Source organism: Mesitornis unicolor, unplaced genomic scaffold (assembly GCF_000695765.1).
Source record: "Mesitornis unicolor isolate BGI_N332 unplaced genomic scaffold, ASM69576v1 scaffold38992, whole genome shotgun sequence".
Lineage (NCBI taxonomy): Eukaryota > Metazoa > Chordata > Aves > Mesitornithiformes > Mesitornithidae > Mesitornis > Mesitornis unicolor.
The window spans coordinates 27,659-44,509 of NW_010171909.1; the positions used below are offsets into that span (position 1 = coordinate 27,659).

At 38.1% G+C, this 16,851-nt stretch overlaps 1 protein-coding gene across 1 annotated transcript in view; it reads right to left on the minus strand.

Moving 5' to 3' along the window:
- Window positions 1-307: 307 nt before the first annotated feature.
- The window catches only part of BRCA1 (breast cancer 1, early onset), a 20,185-nt gene continuing 3,641 nt past the window's right edge, over window positions 308-16,851 (minus strand). The window contains exons 6-21 of the mRNA XM_010180197.1: window positions 16,740-16,848; window positions 15,759-15,804; window positions 15,167-15,309; window positions 11,300-14,665; window positions 10,699-10,784; window positions 9,046-9,219; window positions 7,455-7,626; window positions 6,700-7,025; window positions 5,992-6,079; window positions 4,603-4,680; window positions 4,064-4,104; window positions 3,736-3,819; window positions 3,290-3,344; window positions 2,007-2,080; window positions 1,415-1,475; window positions 308-411 (exon numbers count right to left, since the gene is read on the minus strand). Coding sequence (XP_010178499.1) covers window positions 308-411; window positions 1,415-1,475; window positions 2,007-2,080; window positions 3,290-3,344; window positions 3,736-3,819; window positions 4,064-4,104; window positions 4,603-4,680; window positions 5,992-6,079; window positions 6,700-7,025; window positions 7,455-7,626; window positions 9,046-9,219; window positions 10,699-10,784; window positions 11,300-14,665; window positions 15,167-15,309; window positions 15,759-15,804; window positions 16,740-16,848 — 5,007 coding nt within the window. The remainder of the gene's footprint in view (window positions 412-1,414; window positions 1,476-2,006; window positions 2,081-3,289; window positions 3,345-3,735; window positions 3,820-4,063; window positions 4,105-4,602; window positions 4,681-5,991; window positions 6,080-6,699; window positions 7,026-7,454; window positions 7,627-9,045; window positions 9,220-10,698; window positions 10,785-11,299; window positions 14,666-15,166; window positions 15,310-15,758; window positions 15,805-16,739; window positions 16,849-16,851) is intronic.

Sequence of the window (16,851 nt, forward strand, 5' to 3'; positions counted from 1 at the left end):
TCTGTGAGGAGGCTGTGTTCTACATCTTGTAACTTTTCAAATCTCTTTTACCTTAATTGAAATGACTATTTTGAAATTAGACATTATAATCTTTAAAGAACAGTGGGTAGTTCCATCTTTATATGGTAAAGTTGTTCAAGTAACTTTATCGGTAATAAAAATGTAGTTACTTTACTCTGAACAAGAACACTACATGCACATAATCTCTGAATAAGTGACTTAAATGTTCTCAGTCCTTAAAATAATTGCCAAACTATCAGCACTGATGAGAATTTCTGAGCAATGGAAAAAAACCTGCAGATCGCCCCTAGGACACAAGGTAAGCATCCAGCTTCTGGCACTCATAGCAGGCAACACTGTCCAACACCCACTCGCGAGTCACCATGGCAACGTTGTTCTCTTGTTGGATTGCTGTAAGACAAAGACACAGACAATAAAACTTATCAATGAGTCTGAACAAGCTTAAGGTGAGCTTTCAGATTAAGCTATTTGCTTTATCTTTGACATTTTAAAGGCCTTGATAAAAACCCAAGTGTAAAACCAGTGATGTGGCTCTACTCCAAAATGAAGAGCTGTTTGGCAAACAGGCAGGCAGGAAGTTTTGAACACAACAGAATAAACATGACAAACAACGAGTGCAGTCCTTGTTATCTTTTAATTCAGTACCTTAGTGACAAAGCCTCAGTTCCTGTCTGCTCAGGCATACTGAGCATGTGACAAGCAGAGGCTCATTAAGAGAGAAGCAACAGAAAATTACTGAAGTGCTCCCAGGCTGTTCTTCACTGCTTCATGATCTCTTCCTTTATTTTGTCATTTTCCCAGTGCCATGAAAACAGCTGTCTTTACATCATCCTTCTGCTCCATTTTTTTGTTGAACTCCACTGTAGCCTAACTAGCTCCCATTCATCCCAGAACTCTCACTAACTCAATGTAAATTAGTCTGGAACACTTGCACTTTCAAAGCCACGTGGTTTCTCTGGAGCATTATGATTAAAAAAAAGGAAGCATTAACAGATACAGCTTTGCCTTTGTAGCTAGATATCCTTCCCAGACCAAGGGAATCTTGTCCCATCTGAGGCTTTCTCCTAGATCTTACTAGTCCTCCATGGGCAAGCTTCCTCACCTTTTAGAAACTACCTCCAAACAGAGCAGTGTCTGTAAAGCTGATGATACGCAGGACAACTGAGCCAGGAATACGATTTGACTGCCAGACTACGCCTTAAGGCTCTATTGCTGATCCTTGAAATAATATCGCTTGCCCTTCCAGATTTTTCTTCCAAGACATACCTCCATCTCCAGGTGCAGCAGGATTTTGATCCCTCTACAAAACTCTGATATTTAACTATTAAAAGGACTGAGGTGATAAAGACATTCAATGTGTACCATAAAACATTCCATGACAGCGTTGTCTTACCTCTGTAATCCGTGTTTTCCATCCAAGCATCTGGCTGCACAACCACGACAGCAGTAGAATTCTAGGGTTTCAAGATCAGAAAATTAAAATGCCACTGTTATCTGTCTGCCATTAAGTCACACTCACACCTCTATGCAGAGAGCAATAACTGAGCTAACTCTGCTTCACGGCATTTCAGAGAGAACTTCAAGAAGTGGCAGTAGATGGAGAAAGATATTAGTTCCTAAGATTTTCCTGTGCTTTCTCACAAAAATGCTGTGACTAAGTCAAGGCACTAAAGGCTTTCTGTGCTGGTGAGGCTCACAGCCATTTTAGCTGAGATTTTGGCTATCTGGCCTGCAGGCCTACACACAGCACTCTGATCAGTTCTCCACTACAGATTAGGCTGTCATCTAGTACAGATTAGTCAGAGCCCAGAACACAAGAACTGCTGCCATGGAGCTTGGTGCTGTCACTGTGCAGACGGATCTCCCTAACGTACCTGTACACAGCAGTCTTTGCCAAGCCCATGAAGACCATGTAATCTTCCAACACGTGTATTGCATAACTATACTCGCTTGCTATGTTAAGTGTAACATCCATTAGCACTTACAGTTGTGTGTGTGAACAGATGAAGCTGCTTTACTACAGAGGCACCACAAAGCTCCACCATCCATTCTAGGTGTTCTGAAGAAATCAGATAAAGTCAATTACTGCAATGTTTCATATTACATTGAAATTGATACTATTCCCTAAGCCCTGGTGTTTATTCCAAGATACATTGTGTTCAAATGATAGCAGTTTGTAAGTCTTAGTAGGGAGTAAGTCCTTTCACTTTCTAGCCTGCTGAAGAACATCAACTCGCTCTTCCCTCACCCTCAGACAGGACTAAACCAAACCAAACCAAAATCCTGAAAAGGCAAAGCACCACATGGCCAAAACTTAGAGAAAGTCACTACAAATTATCTCCTCTTATCATAAAGATGTAAGACATGAAATTAAAACTAAAAATCAGAAGTTAGAACTGTGATTATCTCTCATTAACAGAAGTAGCCAAAGTATTTAATTTCCACCAATTTGTTGAATTGATAGTGAAGAATATAAATAAGTATCTCAATTATAAGAGTCATAATTGATGATCACTGCTGCAGGTGAAAGCACTGCATCCTCTGCAGTAATTATTGTAAATGTCAAGAGATGTGAGGATATTTCATTTAGTCAAAAATAAAGTTATATTGGACAAACTGGAAAGTACCCGCGGAAGAAGCTACAAGAATGGGAAGAGAGATACAAATATTGTAAATAGAAAAATTCTAGCTTAAATTTTCAAAACATCTACTACGCTTTACTCAGTTTTAAACTAACAAAAAGAAGCTATCCCACCCAGCTTTTGCCTTGTATATAAGCTTCTGGATTTGTTGTGTGTTTCACTTTTAATAACTGCTGCTAGAGAAGATTACACTGAGGAATGTCAGCTGCTAGGAAAACCATACTTAGGAACTGTTTGCTAAGAAGAAAAAATGCTGAAATAGCTATGTTCCATAGCATCAAAAGCAACTACCAGACAGTGTGATATTAATGCTTTTCCTTCATTGCTAGAGAATCACAGATAAAGTAGACAAAAGGCCTGTTCCAAAATACAGCAAAATTGCCAGACCAGTTCTCTGAGGACATCCAAATAAAAGAGAACACCATTTCCATTCTATCTGGAGACAGAGCTGGGTAAAGTCCTTTACCCACACGATACCTCATGTAGGTATTTTGAAAGTTTCAGCATAAAAGATGTACAAGAGTATCCAAGAAGAGGTCAAATGTAAAACTTTGGTAAACACACACAGCCCTCCTCCAAGTATTTTTTATGCTAAGAGTTCATTTAATTCCACTAAAATGACACACCTGTAGTCATATCAGTGAAAGGTCCATAGCAACAGATCTCAAAGTCTTTAAAGATCTGAAAAAGAAGGAACACGTGGTATCTTTGAAGGACAATACTTAACATGCTGGTTTCATTGCACTTCTAGGACTGGTTATCAAGCTATCACTGTTTCACAAGGTATATCTGAAGCTTTTAGTAACCCACAAAGGAAAAGAACATAAAAAACTCCCAACCCTGCACAATCCTACACCAACGTTATAAAAAGATAGCATTCACCACAAGGATAGCAAGTCACTTGAACATATCTGCTCTGCTGCTGACAGAGTTCACCTTTCACATATAAAAATGTTTACAACTCTGTATATACAGAAGAGCAGAGAAATTGGAAGAAGATATTCAGCTAGAATAGCCACATATATGAAGCAGTCAGAGCAGGACAGGATTTTTACCCCCTACGTGCTCATACCTTTTCAGTCAGGGACAGTCTAGCCCTCTTAGGACCCTGGTGGTTTCTCCCATTGATTACATCTCCTCTAACTTCAAAGTTCTCCTGGAACAGAACATAAACAAGCAATGAGAAGTCAGAGACTGAGAACACTTTCCTGGTCAGAGTTCTGCATCAGAGCAGGAAGGAGCTGTCAGGATGCAGAACTGAAAACCTTACAATTAAGTGTGTGCAGAAATTTAATTAAAGGCTTTAAGAAAAATGGAGAGCAGTAATGAAACCCCTGCAGCATCTGACAAGATCAACAGCATTGGTTACACATTTGACATTTCACTATTAAAAGACCTACCTCATCCAGTATCCTTCCTTCTTTAAAAGACTGAATTACCCCTAAATAAAAAGATCAGAACAGAACAAGTCATTTTATCCAGCAAAATTGCTGTTCCACTGCCAACAATCTGACTTCATTGCTATATTAAATTGAAGGTATGTGTACTAAGGAAAATTGAGTATGGAAAGATCACTAAGAGGACTTAAAGATGTTGTTGTTGTTACCTTTTAAAAATATCAATTTTGCACTAATTGTTTCCATGCATCTCAAAGATTTCAATTAAGAGGGAAGAAAAGCTTTTTTTCAGGGTAGGGAAAACCCCTACACCCTGGTTATTTGAGAGCAGGAAAGGTTTTCATAAGAAGCTTGATGTTACTCTTTGTTTGGGGTTTATATATTTTAAAAGTTTAATTTAAGGTATTTAGGAGAAACTGCAAAACACCAAGTGTCAAGACATGAAGAGATTTTTTAAATTTATTTTTTCACTGGAACAAGTGAAGAGCATATTTGTGGTAGAAGGGCAGAGACCTCTTAGCTCCAAAAGAAGTTATACTTACATTGATAACTAACTACCCATTTTCTTCCTGCAATACCCAGAAAGTACTTCAGTGTCCGTTCACACACCAGCTCCTTATCTGCAAAGCAAACAAGAATAAGATCTCATTCAGTTTTACGATTAGAGTAAAAACAAAACAAGACCGGCTCAGGTATTTGCACTTAAAAGCAAAGGTTGTTTTTGCTAAGTGCAGCAGTAAAATATCAAGACCGTCTGCAGAAAGGTTCTGAAATTCCAGTGCTCTGATTCTACTAAACTGAAGGAATTGAGTAGAAACTAATGACATGCACAACCTTTAGATCCCTTTTTAGTTATTCAGTAAAGATGAGGCAAGAAAAAGCATGAATACTAGTGAAGACAGAGGACATTAACAGTAGGATTCGGTGGCTTATGTCAGCTTATGCTTTCAGATGACTAGATGATATTTAAGATCATCTTCTACTCTACCAGAACAGGCACAGCTTCGGAAGGCAGTTTACCCTATCTCTATTTCTGTGAAGACAGAACGACCTACCTCTCCAAAACCATATGGACATGGTGTCTATAATACACTTCCTGAAGTGAAAGAAAAACTGAGTCCATAGATTCGAAGTAACAGGATTTTCTGGCTCCTTTTCTACACTGGTTTTCAAAAGCAAGAAAGGCTTATATAATAGATCATATCCCAGTATAAGCCAGATAAAAGTGTTGCTATGAAGCAAAACACAAGCACAGTATTTAGCATACTCACATCCAGATTTGGCTCAAAATATTTTGCTTTAAAAAAAAGTTGGTTAAAAGCTGGGTTCAGTAGGGTACTTAAATATAACTTATGCCTAGACACAGCAACATAGTAACTTCATTTTACTGAAGAATGCTATGCTTTTCTCAAGTCAATATAATGCTATCTGTAGGAGGATCCAATACATCTGTCAAATTTGAAACTGCAGTATTGTACTCAAATTTCTATAGAGTCCCTTCAAGCTTTTTAATAATGGAATTCTTGAGCTCTATCAAAGAGCAAAAACTAATTTAAGCACACAAATCAGTTATGATGAAATGGTAGTGCTGTTTTGTTCCTACAGAAGCACACCTTCACTACCAACTACCATCACTTACATATACACAGTTAAATCTCACTTCCAGTTTTCTATTAACGAGAAATTTTTTAAAAACATTTAGAATGTATCACACAAGGAAACAAAACATAACCCCACTCTGATTCTGTGAAATAGAACAAGAAAACTTCCCAAGTTTAAAGAAAAAAAATTGTGATAGAGAAAAACAATGAATACCTTCTCCTCAAAAACTTATTCAAATTTATTACCAAACAGTCTGCTTGTCGGTAAGCCTTGAATTAAAATTCTATATGGTGTGTAAATATAGGATTTATTCACTTCTCTCAACAAACCTGTTTTCATTATGACATGGGTTGTTCCTTCAGCAATCTGACTAGATAAAGTGCTTCGAGTTTTTCTTGCAAACTTCTGGACCACCAACTAAAAAGTAGTTAAGGAAATTAACAGCTAGCAAAACAGATCAAAAACCCCAAACAACTCCAGTTTATAAGAGTACAACATAATAAAAGAGTTACTGCAAAGTAATACTTTTATTTGTGTTGGCACACAGAATGTACATTTCCTTAAAAGTCAATAATTTTGGCATCATTCACCAGGCTAAAGTAAAGAGCAGCTCTCAGACAGTAGTTTATAAACCAAAAGCCATCTCCTTCTGGAAATGGATCATAGAAACAGGCTTATTAGCAATTCAGAATTGATTAATTACAAAAAACCTCACTATGGATTAGGATTTGGGTAAAGAAACAATCTGAAAACATTAAGGGAACCAACCAAACAGCCCTCTGGCCTCCAAGCCCCAAGTCCTCTTGCTTTGGAATAATGTGTTTTTCATCTTACAACAGTAGGCAGCAATTTAGAAAGTTCAAACTAAGCTTAGTAGTGCCGTTCACAGGCAGCATCTTCATATTTTTAGGAGTGAATGTTTGACTTGAGCTGCTGTATTACTGATCAGTTCCCATTATATGAGATCTACGTTGATGACTACAGTGGTAATCTGGAATGACTATAAGTCATCTCTAAAACTTGTGAAATACACTTACATGTTCACTTTGATTCAGACCTGATGCCACAATTGACATTTCTTTCCCACTAGTCACAACTGGACTTGCAGCATTTTCCTTCCCAGCTGGATTGTGCAGAACAGATGTAGGAAAACACACGCTTCTCTTCAATTTACTTTCTTGAGTACAGCTTTTATTGGCATTCTGAGCTACAACAGAACCATTTGTTGCTTCTGCAGTTTGAGGGTTAAGAAGCCTTCCAGAGGAGGAAGAGTTATTCGGATACCTGGTCACATTTCCAGAGAGTTTTGATAAGGCAGATGAGGTGCTCAGCCTAGTCCCAGATTTCTGCTCATCTGCACTTTCTGAAGAAAAAGATAAGTTACTCCTTAAAACAATTTCACCCTTCTTGCAGTCATGGTGGAAGGCTGTTGCTCCACCTTTAAAGTTTAAATGCTGCAGTCACTTTCTTTCCTTATTTATTATTTAATCTTTGCCTCTATCATAACTTTTTCCTGATCTCTAGCTGAGACACTAGAACAGCTGTGAAACTTGACAGAAATATCTGTCAAGAGCTCGTATGCGAATCATAACTCCCATTACTGAATGTTGTCCAACCCCATCCTGATGTGCAGCTATACAGTTGGGCTACCAAACAATAAGTAACATTTTTAAATTGACCAGGAATATATACATTCAGTTCCTTGATTTATAAGAAAAAAGTTTTATCTTGCTGGTATGTAAAAAACAAAAAAACAGAAATCAAAATATGTTGGATCCCTCTTAAACGTCACCTGCATCAAGCTGACACTGACGATATTCTTGCGCTGCTTCCTGCACAGGTTTTGTCCTTTCAGAAGGAGCTTTGTTCTTCACACCACGGCCACGCTGAAGGCCTTTCTCCAAATTTGGTCTCTTTACCAAACAGGATTTAGAAGATGGAAGCAACAATTCTGGGCACCTTGAGAGAGAGAAATTGCTTTTAATACCATTTTTACTATTAAGTATCACAACCATGCAGTAACCGCTAAGCCACTGCAGTTGCTCAAAAGCTGAAAGGTGTTCATTTCAAGATTTTTTTTTCTTTTCCTCATTTTTAAAAAATAAAGTAAAAAAAAAAAATCGAACAGAAGTAGAAAACATGTACCTTTTTTCTGACTCTTTGAATTTACTGTTGAGAGAATCATCTGGCATAAAATGGAAATCATTGGCTGAAAATCCCTTTGAACCGCTGCATTGACGAATTTCAGAGTTTCCTTCTGAGGTTGACTCTGCCCCTTTAAAAAAGAAAAATAATTCTTAAACAGGCAAAATAAAAGCAACTGTTCTTCATTGTTTCTTCAGGTAAAAGTCAAGCATTCTCTAAAATCTCAATCAAGATACACTTTAGAGAGGAAAGCATCCCAAAACAGAAATGTACATAAAATTCTAAGCCATTTGAAGCATAGCTAAATTACAGTTTATTTCACATATCAAATAATCTACAAAACTAAGCTATCAGCTATGTTCTAGGTGGAAAAAGCAGGATATAAGATAGGTCAAAGGCAATTTTACACTACTTAGTGCAGTTTGTTCAGGAACACCCTCAACATGTTACTGTATCTGTTCACAAGCAGAAGAGAGGCATTTATTTGCTAGCTGAAGATGCCTGTAACTGTTATCAAACCATCAGTAACTCACCAGTTTAAATTTTTGAGTTAGAAATCCATATCCTAGCATAATAAAAATGTGTACTGTTAATGAAATTATTTTAGGTAGCTTTCCCCTCTGAAGGAAACTAACCCTTTATTTACTGACTTCACCTTCAAGCAGTCTATTTATAGTTATCTTACAGATTTGGCCTACTGGGCTTAGAAATATCACATTTCAAAGCCCTCCTTATGAAATAATATTCTCAAACTGCAGTAAGGTTGAATGCTATGCAATCCAATGAGGTTTGTTAACTAAGCATGGATTGTACCAGTCTCTTAGTGTTAAACTACTTTCTGACATGCTAAGGTACAATTTCTACCACAGCACCAGAGGCCAAGTCCTTTTGGGTGTTCAGCCACTCTCCCAGTCCCTTAACCCATTCCAGTGAAAGAAAACAGGAGTACAACTGGAACTGCCAGAACAGCAACATGGATTAGCAGTGCCAAGCCACAAGGCCTACTCACACAATTACACCATGTAATCTGACATAAATGTGTAACAGGAATTTTTTGAAGTGTAGTATCTAAGTTATAAATAAGACATGCATGTCTCACTGAACAGCTGGAGTTAGATAAAGTTCTGCTAGCACATCAGTTTTAAATTAACACTGTAATTTGTGGTAGAGGGAAAAAACTATTACTAGTCACACAACTGTCTGTAGAAAGCTGGGAAAGGTTTTAATTGCTATTTACCTCTTTCTTGTCTCATTTGTTCCATTCCAAGTATTCCTTCACTATTGGAATGTGGCAGTTTCCTATGGCTAGGTAAAGGTTCACAGTCCTGACTTCCATGCTGCTTCAGCGCTGCTTCAAGTACAGCCATTTCTTGCTGAAGTTTTTTTAGGTTATTTTGCATAGCACTCTTCTGCTGCAAAGGATGCACAAATGTGCCAACGTTAGAAAACTTTGTTTTAAACAGTAAGGTTAATTTCTTTAAAGAAATACTTGAAAATTAAAACCAGCAAAATTATTTTAATAAGTTCTTACCACCTGTTCAAGAGGTGATGGTAGTGCTTCTACTGTACCACATAACGGCAAAAGCAAAAAAAACCCAAACCAACCAACCAAAAAACCCACCCCAAAAAAACCTCCAAACAACCACAGTCATTTTGCTGTTCACCAGAGTTTAATCAGTCAGCAAGGGAAAGGAGGGAAGAAGAACAGACTTCTTTGAAAGTTATTTTGCCACAACTGTATTAGTTCTCATTAGCCACTTAATTTAAAATTTAATAATGAACATCAAGTATTGAGCCTCTGCACTTTCCACCACTATTGGAAAGCCCCAAAGACTGTGCAAAAGGAATAAAGTATTTCATCCTACTTTTCCTTACTTTCTCAAAAATGACAATGCTCTCTACTAAAAACATGCCATATACACCTCCTTGTAAGAAGAGCTCAAGGCTTCAAAGGATCCTTCTAAAATCCTAAAACCTTCACCATGCAGGATAAAGATGATTCCACAGCACTGAATATTTGTACTCCAGCACTGGCACCATGTGGAACCTCCTTGCTACTGAATTAATAAAAAGCTCTCAAACAGAAAACCCTTGCCACACAACAAACCAAGACTCCCCACTGATCCATGCTGCCACTGTTCCATCCAACCTAGGAATATCCTAGAATCTCTATCAGTGAACTTCAGTCTTCTCTGATATACATTAAAACCCATAGGGCTGTTAATGCTGAAGTGAGAGATTTGACATAAGATATACCCTGAAGTTAGAGGACAGAAAAAAAAAAACCAAAACCAAATCAAAACACCTAAAGAAAAAGCCACCAACCAGAAGATCCCTATACCAATCACTCAATACATAAAGTCAGACCATTAAGCTGTAATCAGGAAATTAATAGTAGAGAAAACATATTGTGCAAGGAGCACACTGTGCTAGATATGCCTTTCACTGGACACTACCTGTTTGGTCTTATAGCTATAGTATTCTAATGCAGAATGATTTGCTTTACTCTTTACCCTGAGAAGGCAAGTCTCCATCTTAACACCAATCATTCTGAATTCCTATCAGTGAAGCTTTTAAATACAGGAAGCTGAGGTTTCCAGCATTGTTCAAGTGTGGAGATTAATTAGCTCACATCTCTCACAGTTAAGCACTGTAATCAATACCACATAACAAGTTGTGGCTATTAGAATGTAGGAAAGCAAAGTTGGATAAATAATGGCATTGAAGCAGTTCTATGAGTCTTCCTCAATTACGCTCTTGGAAGCAATCTAGCAATAGAAAGAATTACAATGAAAGCAATTTCCTATTACGCTGACCTCACAGCTTTCATGTACTTGCTTATAACTTAGCATGCAAACCACTTTCAGAATTTAGTGCATACACTCACTTACCTGTGTAGTAAGGATTTCACCCTGAGAGAATGGTCCACATGAATCTTCTACATAACTTGTTTCACTGTCATAACCAGATGCTTCACCTTGAAGAACATGGAAGAGAAAGCCGAGTTAAAGACAAAAACAATAACCCAACAAAAGTAAAGATAACTCAGAGTGTTTCAATAGTGATGAAAGAGTTAAAAGTATTTATGAAAGCCATAGAGGTCAAAATAAACACTACAAAATTCTCCAGTCAATTTCAGCAAACATTTCATCCCAGGAAACAGATTAGGTAGGCTTTACAAGATGTTGCTGACAGATGCAAGTATCACATTGCAGTAAGAAAGCCAGCACTTCACTCAAACTGGGCACCAGAAGCTGGACTGAGTCTGAGCATTAATTTTTATGAAGTTTTGCTTTGAACAAAGAATACTGGCAGAACTCAAATTTTAAGAAATAAATCAGAGGGCTTTTGTTTGATTGTTCAAGGCTGATACGTTCCTTTAAAAGAGAAAGCACCACATTCATACAGAACAAAGTTCCCATGCAAACACCAAAAACTTAGGTGCAATTACATTACAAACATAGATGCAGAGATAAAAATCTTGGTTCCTACCCAAGTTTGCTCCCGTGTTCGGGTCTTCTTGGCATTCACCTTTGAAGTTAGTTTTGTTTCTCTTCAACTCTCCATCACAACTTTGGGAAGTTTCTTTATTCTCATTTACATTACTCACTTGTTTGGATGTATTTGCTTGTATTAAAGGTTTCTTCAGCTCTTGTGCTTGATCAATTGATTCTTCAGACATGTTGGACTGAGAAGAAAATAAGTTGACAGAGCACTCTGACTCCTGACTTGGTGAAATGCACCCACTACTTAGGGCAGCTTCAGGCATTCTCTGCATATTATCATCATGACTCTGACTGTGAGGCAATGTGATGGGACTTACTGAAGACTCTACCACAGATGTCACTTGTTTATCGATCTGCAAAGGAGTGCTTACTGATTTGCCAAATATTAATGTCTGAAAACACGGTAAATCTTCATCCTCACTAGATTCTTCATCTGAAGATTGCAGTTTCTGTGCTGTTCTTCTTCGAGATCTTTTAATACCTTGAGATCTTGGCTGAGAACTAACGTTGCTCTTGTGTAGTTCTTTTGCTTGGGCACTGTCACTTTTTACAAACACAGCAGATCTCTCTCTCCTATCAGTTTCAGAGAAGCTGGTGTTCTCTTCAGAGTCATCAGAGCACAGTAAGCCATTAGGGGTTTCAGACAAACCTGTAAAATCACTGCTCCCTTTAAGAGGTTCTTCTGGAGCGTCTGTAACTAAACACCCAGGCATCTCTGTGCTAGCAGTTTGGGTTGCTTGTTCTTCATTCCCCTTCACTTGTTTTCTTTCCCTTTTGCTGCTTTTTTTCCCAATGACTTTGCAGCTGAGTCCAGTAGGCCTTTGCTGACAAGTTGCAGGACAGACCATTGATCTGGACTGAAAATGTAGTATTGGTCCTTTGCCATCAACAGCTTTGGCTGTTCCTGCTTGTTTGCTTTCTGAACTGAAGCTTACTTCAACTGTGCTTAAAACTGTTCCTTTGAAAATGTTCCCATCTGTATTACTCTGATCACTTTGGCTTCTACTACTTTTCATTGGATTCTGTCTCAACTCGCTCTCTATCCCCATGTCAGCTGACACTGTCTTTTCATTTCCCTGCTCTCCTTTTTGCAATCTGTTTTTGTCTTCAGTCCTAGAAGTACCCATTCTTTTTGGTGTCAGAGTCCTTTGATTTGCAACCTGTGAAACATCTTGATAATCCTCTGAGAATATACATTCAGTGCTGTCAACAAAGCAAGACACGGGACTAACGCAAGCAGATTCATAGGTCTTAAGTTTCTCTTCCTCACAAACCCTACTCAAGCTTTCAGCAGTTGTTTTCTCTTCTTGCAAGTTTTCTGGTTTTGAATATTTGCTATGCTTCTTTTCTACCTGATCAGCACGTGGTACCTTTAAAGTTTCATAAGCAGGATCTTCTACTGCATGTACCTTCACAGGAGTAGGATAAAGGCTAAATGATTGGCGTTTTGAATGCCTGATTATATTTCGCAGATATTGTGTGTCTAACTCACTGTCTTCAGCTTCCTTAGTCAATTCCAAAACATTTTTAGCCATAGGCAGCTTTTCAGTTTTGAAGTCCCCTGGAACACTTTGCATATCACATCCAACATCCTGGGGAAAGGTAGCACATGATTCAGTCCCGTCTTGAGCTGGGTGAGAAGCAGTTTGCACAGCAGCCATTGAAGGAGGCTGTAGGAATAAAGGGCTATCTTGTATTTCACTCTCTTGAGAGCCTGCATCAGGTGCAAAGGAACTACAGTTCGAATGCTGACATGAAGATGTAGGCTTGAAGAGACTTCTTCCAGCTTCTGTAGTGTCAGATGTATTCTTCAGGCTAATCTGTATTTCACTCGCTACCAGATCACCACCCTTCAGATTAGTGAGTGGCCTGTAACTCAGTGTACCTGGGGGCTCACACAAGTCTTTGCATTCAGAAGCGTGAACCAACACATTTCTTTGGACTCCAGAGAAAGATCCTTCATGATCACTATCAAACTTTCTTGGTCCCTTAATTTCTACTCCTTTTCCTGTTTCGTTTGTAATTTCTTCAGAAAGTAATTGAAGCCTCCTGCTGCACCTGACTTGTCTTTGCTTGGAATCAGCTTTCCTTGGTTCTTCACTGCTTGGATAGCTATCAATCTGTGGCTCAACTGGATCAGGGGAAACAGAGTTTCTATCCACTAACTGTAGAGCACACATGGTTCTAGTAGAACGCCTGCATCTATTTGCTGCAGAACTTCTTTTTTTAGTGCTTTTCTGATCACAGTTACTCAGTTCTACCTCCCCATCACAGTGCTTGCCAGTTACCTTTTCTGTAGCTTTCTTCCGTATGCCTCCTCCTCCTTCCTCAACTTCTGCTAGTGTATTATCCTTTCTATTCTCAGAGAGGTGACTCTCATTAACAGCAGAACTTTCATCACATTTTTTATCTTCAGCATCTCCGAGGCACCAGTTAACACTGTGAGGGCAGCCATCTGCCTCTTCTGTATCTTTTTTCTTGATGAAATCCTCAGGTTGCAGGACACGGGCAGTCCTTCTTTTTCGTTTTAGTCCATCTTTGCTGCAATTATTTAAGCACTTAGCAGCAGCCACATCATCTTTTGTTGTAGTAGGTAAAACGTCTCTCAAGGTAACAGGAGGATGTGACTTCCTTTCTCTCTTATATGTTTTCCCAAATATTTTGTCTTTGATGTCATCTGCTGTTTGTTTTGACCGCCTCTGGTTTCCTTCAACCACTGTAATTTCCATGGAATCTACCATAGAGTCAGTCTTTTCTGAAATACAGGAATCTTTATCTGATAAACACGTATCTCCTTCATCTGAAACATCAGTTGCTCCAGCAGAATCATCCTGGGAAGAATTGGAAGACAGAATCTTGTTCTTTTTTGAAAACCATTCATTGACTTTCTGAATGCTTTGCTTCAGTCTCTTCCTAGAGACTTCCTTCAGCGTAGCACCATGACCTGTCTCTGGCTGAAGTACCTTCTCCAGAGGAAGTGCTTTTTCATGGAAAGAATCATTCTCAGCTTCATACATTTCCACAGCTTCCACACTTTTTACAACATTTATTTCCTTGCTTTTATCCAACCCACTTTCTGAGCTATCTTTTAAGTCAAGCTCTTTGCTTTTACTATTGCACTTAGTTTGCTCAGCATCCATTTCTTTTGTGTTCTTAAAGAAAGATGTGTCCACATTCCTTAAGGGACTGGCATTCCCTATTCTGTCACACTGTTCTGTGAGCAGGTCTACAGCAAGAACATTTAAAGGAGAACTCTGGTATTCAGTCATATTCACTTGGCCAGGTTTGGCGTATTCAGTGATGCTCTGGGTGCTTTTCTTGCTCAAGCCTTCCTTTGAGAAATTACTTTCATCTGAAGATTAAAGGTATAAGAAATGATTAAGCCCTATTTTACATACACAAGAACAATAACAAGCTTAATGGCTACTTTGTTTTAAAAGGACTGTTCTTATTTCCCCTCAAAACCAGAATATTACACTGCACACATCTCCCTCTAGAGAAAGGAAGATCAAATTACATGTGACACGTGCTCATCCAACTTCTTACATAAATTATCAGACAGTGCTATCAACTTGTATTATAAAGGGCAATATGGCTGGCGTAGAATAGGATAAGTTTTGCACTTCAATCAAGTTACCTTCTTCCCTTCTGCTCCTGTGCACAGAACACCCACATTTTAAGTGCCTAGTCTACAGGTATAGTCTTGCATTATACTGCCACTAGCTGTAGGCATCAACAAAACCACAATATACAAGACTGCAAGTATATATATTTAATCATATGAAATAAAAATGTTAACTTGTGACCTTTTTTCCAAGCTTCATCATTTTTGCCATGAAAACAACAAACACACCTATGACATCTGGTGGAGTCGTTTCATCAGTACCTGGCTTGTCAGGCTGCGTATCACAAGAATATTCATTCCCTTTCTTGGCACTCTTAAGTTCTTCCAGCTTTTCTTGAAATGAAATCTGGAGTGCTTTGTTGCCTCCTAGCCTGCTGGGAAGGGAAATATACTTTCATTACAGAGCAAACCACAATAGAAGACGACACTTAACTTTTCCTCTCTGAAGCAATTATTGGAGGAGTCAGGCCGCATGACTGACACTCACCATAGCTAGGTCCCTTCAGTTTCAAGCCTTTTCTTTAAAAAAAGAATCCCTCCCACATTCCTGAATTTTAACATTATCTTTCTAAACAGAGTACGTTTTTCTCTTGAAGATCTAATGTCTGTGTAAGGAGCTTTTCATTTAGAAAACAGCTTTAAAGCACATTATATGACAAACTGATGGCAGTCAGCTACCCATTCTACCCTGATGCCCTCAAATTTGAAGATCACTTGTCAGCTTGAAGAATTCTATCAGTCCTACGCTAAGAAACTAAAGCATAGGAATGAGAATGGTGAACTACTGGCTTTAGAAAATTCCTTAAACACCTTGACTTACCCAGTATTGCTTGCCTGTTTAAAAAGTTCTTCAGATGAATCAGAGCCTAAAAACAAATCAGCTGTTACTCTGGTTGAAATGATTCAAACAAAGATGACTTTGCCAGATTCAGTGTTTATTTTCAAGGTAGCATGCATGCTTAGATCTTTCTACAGGTAGATGCTTTCAACTTTCGTCAGATAAAATCAAGTTCAATTGTGCAGCATTTTACCAAATTATGATTTCTTTATATAAATATCTATATGGCTCCAGCATAAAACTTATAATACAGTGACTCATAACAGAGAGCTACTAAGAGTTAATTAGCCAAGATTTAGCTTCTAATTTCTAACTTTATAAATGAAACAGCTGCTAGTATTTAGAATTTTGAACTGGAATTCAGAGTAATATGTTCAACCATCTTTTTCAGATACTTTGATCTTGGCAGAAGTAATGAGGACAAAACAAAGGCAATGAAAACTATCTGTTGAAAGAAGCAATTCCTTTCTTGAAGGAACAAGAAGAAAAACTATGCACAACATCTATCTTGTTTCTTGCAGCAGTCAGCACCAGATAAAAAGGAAGTTCTGAAAAGTTAAGATAGACAGAAATGAAATATTCTTTTCTAGTTTACATTTCATTCTTATCTCTGATTATTAACTAGAGCCTCAAGCACTGATGACAAGGCTTTATATTCTTTAAAAACCAGTAGTTATCATTAGTTATAACAATTTCTACCACATCTGTAAGCTTCTTTTGCTTGGATCTTGTACACCAAGCCTTAAAGGTTTACTACAGCAGCATTATTTCCTACAATATAATAGATTATGTAAAAAACACCTTTGATTCACCAACTTAGAACAGTTCATCATGTGTCTTTGCTCACATTTTGGCTGTTAAAAAGAAATTAGTGTTTATGAAGACTCTGAACTTCACCACCTTTTGCTGCTTTGCAGGCACTATACATGAGATCAACTACTGTGGATCTACAACAGATCTTACCAAACTCTATATAAATCCTTTTTTCAGAGTCACATTTCTGGGTTTTGTTTCTTAGGGAACACCTTTTGATCCTGGTATCTGTAAGCTGTGTGTCCACATTAGCTTCCTGCTG